Genomic DNA, 8910 nt, shown 5'->3' on the forward strand with positions numbered 1-8910 from the left:
CACAGGTTCCTGAGTTTGAGCCCCACATCAGGCTCCACACTGAGCCTGCTTGGGATATTCTCTCTCACAATAAGTAAGTAAACTTTAAAAAATAAAAATAAAGAAAAAAATAAAACACATACCAAGACAGATTTTTATAGTAAGCTAAACAGCTTTGAATTATGTTTATATATATATATATATATATATATATATATATATATTATATATAATGTAAATAACTTAAAACACTTAAAGACTTTTGGGGGAGGTGTCTGGGTGGCTAAGTCAGTTGAGTGTCCAACTCTTGATTTCCGCTCAGGTCTTGATCCCAGGGTTGTGGGATGGAGCCCCACATTTGGCTCCCTACTGAGCATGGAGCCTGCTTAATATTCTCTCTCTCCCTGGCTTGTACTCTTTCTCTCAAATAAAAAATAAATACATAAAGACATTTTCAGGTAGAAATGCATGTTTGTTACTAAAAAATGCTTGCCTGGGGGTACCCAGATGGCTCGGTGGATTGAGTGTCTGACTCTTGATTTGAGTTCATGAGTTCAAGCCCTGGTGGGGGCTCTGCGCTGGCAACGTGGAGATTGCTTGGGATTTTCTCTCTTCCCCTCCCCCACTTGCTCTCTACCTATCTCTCAAAATAAATAAATATATTTTTTAATTTTTTTAATGTTTATTTATTCTTTAGAGACACAGAGACAGAGTACTAGCAGGACAGAGACAGAGACAAAGGGAGACACAATCTGAAGCAGGCTCCAGGCTCTGAGCACAGAACTTGAACACACAAGATCATGACCTGAGCCCAAGTGGAACACTTAACTGACTGAAACACCCAGGCACCCCAAAAAATAAATATTTTCTTAAAAAGAAAAATGCTTGCCTGAACTTTTTTTTTACATATTTATTTTTGAGAGAGCACTAGCACAAACGGGAAAGGCAGAGACAGAGAGAGAGAGAGAGAGAGAGAGAGAGAGAATCCCAAGCAAAGCTCTACTGCCTGAACTTTTTCTAAACTTGTAACTTCATCAGTTTTTAATTTATCCCTTGGATTTTAGTTAGACTTTACTCTTAAAGGGCCCACCTACTGAAAATGAGACGTTATTTCTAATAGATACCATGACATCTCCCAATTGTACATAATCCCTACATAGTCTCTCTGACTGACATCTAGGATATTTTGAAAGTGAGCAAAGATAAAGACCTTAAACAAGGGGCGCCTGGGTGGCTCAATCAGTTGAATGTTCAACTCTTGATTTCAGCTCAGTTAAGGGAGTTTCTGCTATTGAGCCCCGCGTCCAGCTCTGTGCTGACAGCAAGGAGCCTGCTTGAGATTCTCTCTCTCCCCACCCCCACCTCCAGATCGTGCTCTCTCTCAAAATAAATAAATAAACTTAGGAAAAAAAAAAAAAGACCTCAAACAAGACTTGTGAATTCAGTCTGTTCATGTAGCAGTAGGAAAAGAGATATAAATTTCTTGACTGAGATGGTTTCACTCCCTTGACTGCACTGCCAATGAAAATGGTACTAGGTTTTCCAAGCCAGTTAAGGAGTCATTTCTTCCAGGCACTGTCCTTTTGTCTTTCCTCTAGTAAAAGTAATTGACATGGGGCACCCGGGTGGCTCAGTCGGTTAAGCGTCCAACTTCGGCTCACGTCATGATCTGGGCTAACAGCTCAGAGCCCGGAGCCTGGTTCAGATTCTGTGTCTCCCCCTCTCTCTGCCCCTCCCATGCTCATGCTCTGTCTCTGTCTCTGAATAATAAGTAAACGTTAAAAAATAATTTTTTAAAGTAAAAGATAGGTCCCCAATCTACAAAAGAAGTGGAAGGTAACAGATAAGCTCTAGTATATGATATTTCTAATTTGTCTATAAGAAATAATTAAATGTAAAATGCCTTGGTTTAGAAACACCCCATTACGTGCAACACAACATACTTAAAAACCCCTAAAAATTAAAATCTTTTATAAATTTACTTAACCATAAACTAAGCTAAGAAAACACAATAGAAGATCATGTGCATGGACATAGTATGATTCCAACATATCCACTTCAACTCCATTATCTGAAACCCTAACAACTGCTCTGAAACGCTAAGTCATAACAACATGCCAATCTGCCATGAAAATTTTCTACAATCTGTAATACGCAAAAAGTAAATTACAAATACAACCCATTTTAGCATATCATTTATTATATTTTAGGATGTCTAAAAAAAAAAATCCCGTGACAACTAATGAAAATACATATATCTGCATTTATTTCTTTCCTTTTTGCATTTGCTGTCTCTTATTAATGCTTCCATCTGAAACCATACTTCTATGAGTTAAAAATTAGTATTTTTTTATTTGTACTTCTAGGAAAGCCTGAGTAGTGATTTTGGCTCTTTTTAGCCCCAAAAAAGTAACAATTTTTTAATAATTAAAAAAGCATTTTGGGTGTTTTCAGTTGAACAAGTAAAAACAAATGGGGAAACTAAAATAATCACTTTCAAAAATAATTTTTACCCATAAAAATTACAGAATACTTATAAACTTATTAGTATAAAAAGCCAAGGGAAAAAACACGATTAGGTTTAAGTTTGTACCCAAACTAAATTTTCACATTAAAGAAAAAACAAAAACAAAAACAAAAACAGGGGCGCCTGGGTGCCTCAGTCGGTTAAGCAACCGACTTCAGCCCAAGTCATGATCTCACAGTCTGTGAGTTCGAGCCCAGCGTCGGCTCTGTGCTGTCAGTTCACAGCCTAGAGCCTGCTTCAGATTCTGTGTCTCCCTCTCTCTCTGCCCCTCCCCCGCTTACTCTCTGTCTCTCAAAAAATGAATAAACGTTAAAAAAAAAATTGTTTAAAACAGAAACAAAAACCACTACCCAGAATAAAACATTTTAGGGAGGACTAAAAAAAAAAAAAAAAAAAAAAAAGGCAATTAACATTAAAGTAACATTAAAACTAGTCACCTTCTACCAAAGACATATACATATAATTCTTATAGAATCTCTACCTACAAACAAAATCAGAGCCTATATGCAAAACTGTCACACACGCACACAAGGTTTGTTTTTTGATGTCAACATGAAGGTAAACAATTTTTTAAACATGACCTTTTTTTCAGCCTTTTCCATATATGGTCAATTTCACTAAATCTATTTCATTTATGTTCTACCTTCATCACAATCCATCTCCATCTCTGTGCTCCCAAACTTTACTGCAGAAAAAGACAGCAGACTCAAGACACCCATACTCTTCTACAAAACTTTCAAGTAGACCAACACTAATATAAAACCCAGAAGCCCTTAGTGTACTTTCATTCACACCTGTACTCTCACATACTCCTCATCCTCAGAATGTAAATAGCATGTCAGACATCAAAATTCTAATGCTGCCTCCTTCAACCATCCTACCTTTATAAGACTGACACATTGGACTAAAGATGACTCTCTTCTTAGGTGTTCACGTCCAAGAAATCAAAGTAGCAAAACAACAACAAAGTTATTTAACAAGATTTCTCAGGAGGACCAGGACATAAACTGGGAAGTAGCTGTCTCCCAACAGCCCCAGCTTTACCACACCTCCACGCCTCTCAAACTACCCCTTATTTACACTTCTGAAAAACTCAATGTTTCCACTAAAATGGTCTAATCTAATGAATCCTATAGCCTGCCCATCTCTTCCTCTACCCTTTTTCTTTCACCAGCAAGTCCTCACCTCTAACAGGAGGATAAGCACTAGAAATGAAGAGGGGGCAGGAAATGATCCCTTCCCTTCTCTTTCCAAGCCTTCTTTCCCAAGAGAGTTCGATATCATCTCTCTCCAACTCTCCCTTCAGCATTCCTTCTCTTCCCTCTTTGGGATGTTTCAGAAACTGCCTATATCCCCATATCTCAAATAAACTCACCACAATCCTAAGCTCTTAAAATGGTTACAAAACAAAACAAAAAGCTGATACCTCTGCTCTCTCTCTCAAGTGTCCCAGTAATTCCATAACTAATACTACCCAAATATTTTTCAAAAACAAGCCCTTCTGATTCTTCAGCCCGTCAACAATAATCCTACACCCCAATATCCTCAGTTGCCCTCACAATCCTTCAACAATATTTACAAAACTCGTAGTCTTTCTTCTACCCCTTTTATTGCTCCTATGGCTGTACCTAAAAATCCCTACATGTTGCAGGTATACCCCCTTTCAACTACTCCTCCAATAATATTAAATACCAGGGTAGCCCTTTCAACCCTCAAACTTTAAAATCTCAGTTATTTTCTAACCCTTAATGGTATTTAAAAGTTATTAGTTCTCCTAGTACTAACAACTCCCAGATAATATTTTAAAATCCCTTCATATCCTTGTTATCCTATTTAACAGCTTTCCAGTAATTCCCAAAAACACTTGAATGCTCACATATCCCTTTCAACTACCTCATGTTTCTCAAATCCTTCAAAATTCTTGAACCCTTAGAGCTCATCAATAATCGCTATAAAACCCTCAGTATCCCTACTATTCCTTTCTGTCTTCATGTTTTTAAAAGGCCCTCGATACTCTGCTTCTGGATCTTTTAGCCCCGTACTAATATTGTTAATAAAGCCCTCGACAGGCTGCTACACCCTTAATATTCACATTCAAAAATCCCTCGATAGCCTTGCGATCTACCGCTGTTCTCAAAGAGTAAAATTTTAAATTCCCTCACTATTCCTGCTACCCCTTCCAACACCCCAATATTTATATTTAAAAAGCCCTCGCTGTCCTTGCCGCCCCCCACCCCCACCCTCCGGTCCCACAGCCACACCGCCTCTACGCCCCTGCCTCTCGTCGCCCCCCCCCCCGCCACCGCCCCCCCCACAATGGTGATAGTACTACAGAGAAGACGTCGCCGGGACCTCCGGACCGCGGCCCCTCCGCTCCGCCCTCCCCCACGCCGCCTCCCCTCCCCCCACGCCCCCGCGGGCCCCCAACGCCCACGTTCGCCGGCCCTGGCCCAGCCTGGCTCACTCACATCGGCTCCAGTAACTTGGCCAGCCAGGACTTGAGGGCATCCACATCCTCTATAAGCATGGTGCAGGGAAGGCGGGCTTGGCCGCCGGTCTTGTTCAGGCCTGCCGCGGGTCTCCCCTCGCCGCTTCCTCACCCTCTCTTCACAGCTCCCGGTGCCCCAGCCCACCGGGCATCTTAGGAGACTTCAACCTACTCCCCCGGCCGGGGCCTAACAGGAACTAACCCAAGAGCCCTCACTCAACCTAGCTTGACGGCTCAGGAGGGCAGGAGATAGCGTCAAGTGGCGGGCGCAAGAACCAATAGAAATAAGAGGGCCGTGCGCGCAGAGCCAATGAAAAAGCTCGCTCGCCCCGCCGGCAGGCCGTACCCAGTTAAGGAGGAGGGATATAGCAAGGTAGGTGGAGAGCTTACGTGAACTCCTGGTGCAAGATGGTATCTTGGAGAAGGTGCTGTGAGTCTTAAAGGGGCCGCGGCGCCTTTTTGACCACGCCGTCGCCCGCCGCGCAATACCGGTGTCTGCTACTGGGAGTGCCTGGGGGAACCCGGCAAGCCCCTCAGCCTGGTTCCTTCCTCTCGTTTTTTCCTGGAAACACACTTGTGTCCCGAAATGACTCAGCTGTAGTAAATCTGCAACACAACGTGCAATACATTCACGTTCGACACATTGCACAGAATGCAAAATTTTACTTTTTTTTTTCCTTGCACAATCATTTTGCTCAGCACACATGCTTGTATTTTTCGCCGCTATGCTTAAGTTACGCAGAATGTTTCTGACAACCATTCCTTGGACTCCAGTAATCGTCATTTTTAAAACGTGGCGCACAGTTGTAAAAGGCTGAGGCCATTTCAGTTTTACCAGTATTTTTAATACATGCTTTATTTAGGAAAAAAAAGATTCTAATCTTTTTTTAAATTCTCTGTTCACTGGATATCTAAAATTCAGTAGGGTGTTTTTTTTTTTATTTTTTTGCAGGGAGAATTTTGGTCAGCAAAAAAGTTTTTAAAAATATTTTTTTTAAAACCGAAATTACCAAAATAGGCAACTTAGTTTGTATTGGATAAAAAAATTCCTTTTGAAGTTTTGAAATTACTAGCTTGGCACTGGTCTTAGAATGCTTACTCAACAACAAATACTGAGCACCTGCTCTATGCTAGCACTGTGTAAGGCACCAGGATTCCAATGGTTAGCAAAACAGTCTCTCAGAAAGCTGAACGGTTTGTGGGATTGTGCAATATAATAATATTTTGAAAAATACCTGATGAGCACAAACCTCATATAAAAGAGATGGGTCAGCCCAAAATAAGCAAGTATACTTATCCACATAGAGCAGAAAAAAGCCAACTTTTTCTTAAAAGGAATAGTTACTAAATATCCCTTGTTTTGTGGGCCATATGGTTTCTGGCAACTACTCAATTCTGCCCTCTTGGCATGAAACTGGCCATAGGTAATACATAAACAAATGATTCTGACTATGTCCAAATAAAACGTACTCAATTTTAGATAATTTTCAAATGTCACAACATATTTTCTTGATTTTCTAAAAAAACATTTAAAAGTGGAAAAGCCATTGTTACCTTACAGATATACAGAAGAGCCAAGAGCCAACAGGGTTTGGCTTACTGGCCCTTACATAGAGTAATAAAAGCAAAATGCACTTAGAAATCATCTAACGAACCCCCTTCACTGACACCTTCTCCTTAACTTTGCAAATAAGGATAAAAGGCCAGAGACTGAGTGGTTTATTGAGAATCACACATCTGTAGATGGATCAGAATTTGCATCTGGATCTTCTTACAGCAAGTCCAGAGTTTTCTCATATCCAACTGTTGCCTCTTCTTCCCTCTCTCCTCCTCTTCTTTATGCTTATCCACAGGTTTCCTTCACTTTTCTTCCTAGTACATAGATGAAGTATTATCCAAAAATGACAGAAAAAAAATTTTTAAGTGTAAAAGTGATATGATTAGGCCTAAGGCTAGGAAAGAACCTGATAGTGTGATAGAAATGTAACAGGAATTGCTTTCATCACAAAACTTTGAAAAGTTATATCCATTTATATGGATCCAGACTTTTGGGAGCTCACATTCTGGTAGGCTAACAGTCAGGTATTGTAAATAATCATCTGTAGCCACGGTTGTTGAATACATACTCTATGCTGGCTCTGTGCTAAATATTTCCATGTGTTACTGCTTCCCATCTTCACAGTATCCCTGTATAGTAAACACTATTCACAGATGAGAAAATTGCATCCCAGAAAGATCATGAAACTAATGAATGGAAAGACCCCGTCTTGACCATGTGTATTTGACCACAAAGCCCACACCTATAACCTTCACTTAAATATCTCACTAGCAAACACTGAAATATTCACCATGTGGTTCATTCAAAATTCATTCAACAAATATGTATTGAGCCTTTTACCACCATTAGGCACTGTTCTTGGGATAATAGAGAGTAAGACTAATATTAAATAAACGTTTTTTCCTTAGTTAAGGTGGATGCTAAAATGGATACTTAACAAAGATTGACTTTTCTCTCAGTTTTATCTTCACAGGAGGAGAAAGAGATGCCAATTTATCTAAGAAATATTATTGATATAAGACATTGAAAAGAAAGTGACTACAGGAAGAATACACATGTAAACCATCCTTATTCAAATCAAGTTTGCTTTCTTCGCTTGAGGGTAACTGGGCCTCAACCAGGAAGAACTGTTAACTATGCAGTTTCACATAAGTGTTGACAGAGGGAGATGGGCCTTCCATAATCAGAGTAGATTTGTCCACAATTTTTTTTTTGTCTTATTCCCTACCCTGTGGTTAAGTGCTGTCCCAGATGTATGATAACAGAGGTTGAGAGTAATTTTTCAGATTTAAATTTCTGTGAAATTTACAATCATGATGTTTCCCTTAAATGCAATCAGACAAAGCTTTGGTAGAATTTCAAACAAGGAAGTTCATAGTTACAGACAGACTCTCTCATTTCTATACATTTATGGTGATCATCTGATTAAACAACACACCCATCAAAATATCAGCGCCTCCTGAGTCTGGATCCCCATTTGCAGTCCATCTGGCTCAGAGAAAAGTCCCTTCAATAAAAGTCACTTGGGGGCACCTGGCTGGCTCAGTAGGTGGAGCATGCAACTCTTGATCTTGGGGTCATGAGTTTGAGCCCCACGTTGTTCAGGTTGTAGAACCTACCTAAAAGTAAGTAAATAAGTAAGTAAGTAAGTAAATAAATAAATAAATAAATAAATAAATAAATATCATTTGAATCTTGGTTATGCAAAGGCAAAGGTGAGTTAGCAGAAAAATAGCAAGTCAATTGGAATTGTCTCTCTTCATTATGGAAATGTAGATTTGTTTTCTTAGGAAAACTATGTTATAAGGGTTTTTTTAAAAAAGTTCTGTCACACTGCATAGCTATAAGAATGGCTAATATAAATGGCAAAATGGTACAACCACTCTGAGAAACAGTTTGGTATTTTCTCTAAACACAAATGCAGCTACCATATGACCCAACAATTATACTCCTGAGACTTGATCCCAGAGAAATCAAAACATGTTCATGGACGAAAACCTGCATACAAGTACTTATAGCAGTTTTGTTTATAGTAGCCCAAAACTGGAATTAGCATCAGATAGCCTTAAATATGTGAATGGTTAAACACACTGTAATACATACGTACCATCATGGAATGCTACTCAGCCACAGAAAGGAAGGAACTATAGATATGGGCAACAATTTGGATGAATTAGGCTGAGTGAAGAAAAAGAGCCAATCCTCAAAGGTTATATATTGGATGGTTCCATTTACATAACATTTTGAAAATAACATAATTTTAGGAGCAGAGGACAGAGATGAGGGTGTGGAGGGAAAGTTGGTGTGGTTCTTAAACATGAGGGATCCCTGTGGTGTTGGAAGTATTCTGTATCTTGA

The 8910-nt window shown here is 39.6% G+C and overlaps 1 protein-coding gene across 4 annotated transcripts in view; it reads right to left on the minus strand.

The window, feature by feature from the left end:
• Nucleotides 1-5204, minus strand: part of RBM27 (RNA binding motif protein 27) — a 74722-nt gene extending 69518 nt beyond the window's left edge. For 2 of the 4 annotated variants that reach the window (XM_060635829.3, XM_060635827.3), the window contains exon 1: nt 4975-5204. In XM_060635829.3, coding sequence (XP_060491812.1) covers nt 4975-5033 — 59 coding nt within the window. In that variant the 5' untranslated portion in view covers nt 5034-5204. The remainder of the gene's footprint in view (nt 1-4974) is intronic. The other 2 variants (XM_060635828.3, XM_060635826.3) reach the window with 1 other exon arrangement.
• Nucleotides 5205-8910: the final 3706 nt, after the last annotated feature.

This window comes from Panthera onca, chromosome A1 (genome assembly GCF_046562875.1).
Source record: "Panthera onca isolate mPanOnc1 chromosome A1, mPanOnc1 haplotype 2, whole genome shotgun sequence".
Classification (NCBI taxonomy): Eukaryota; Metazoa; Chordata; class Mammalia; order Carnivora; family Felidae; genus Panthera; species Panthera onca.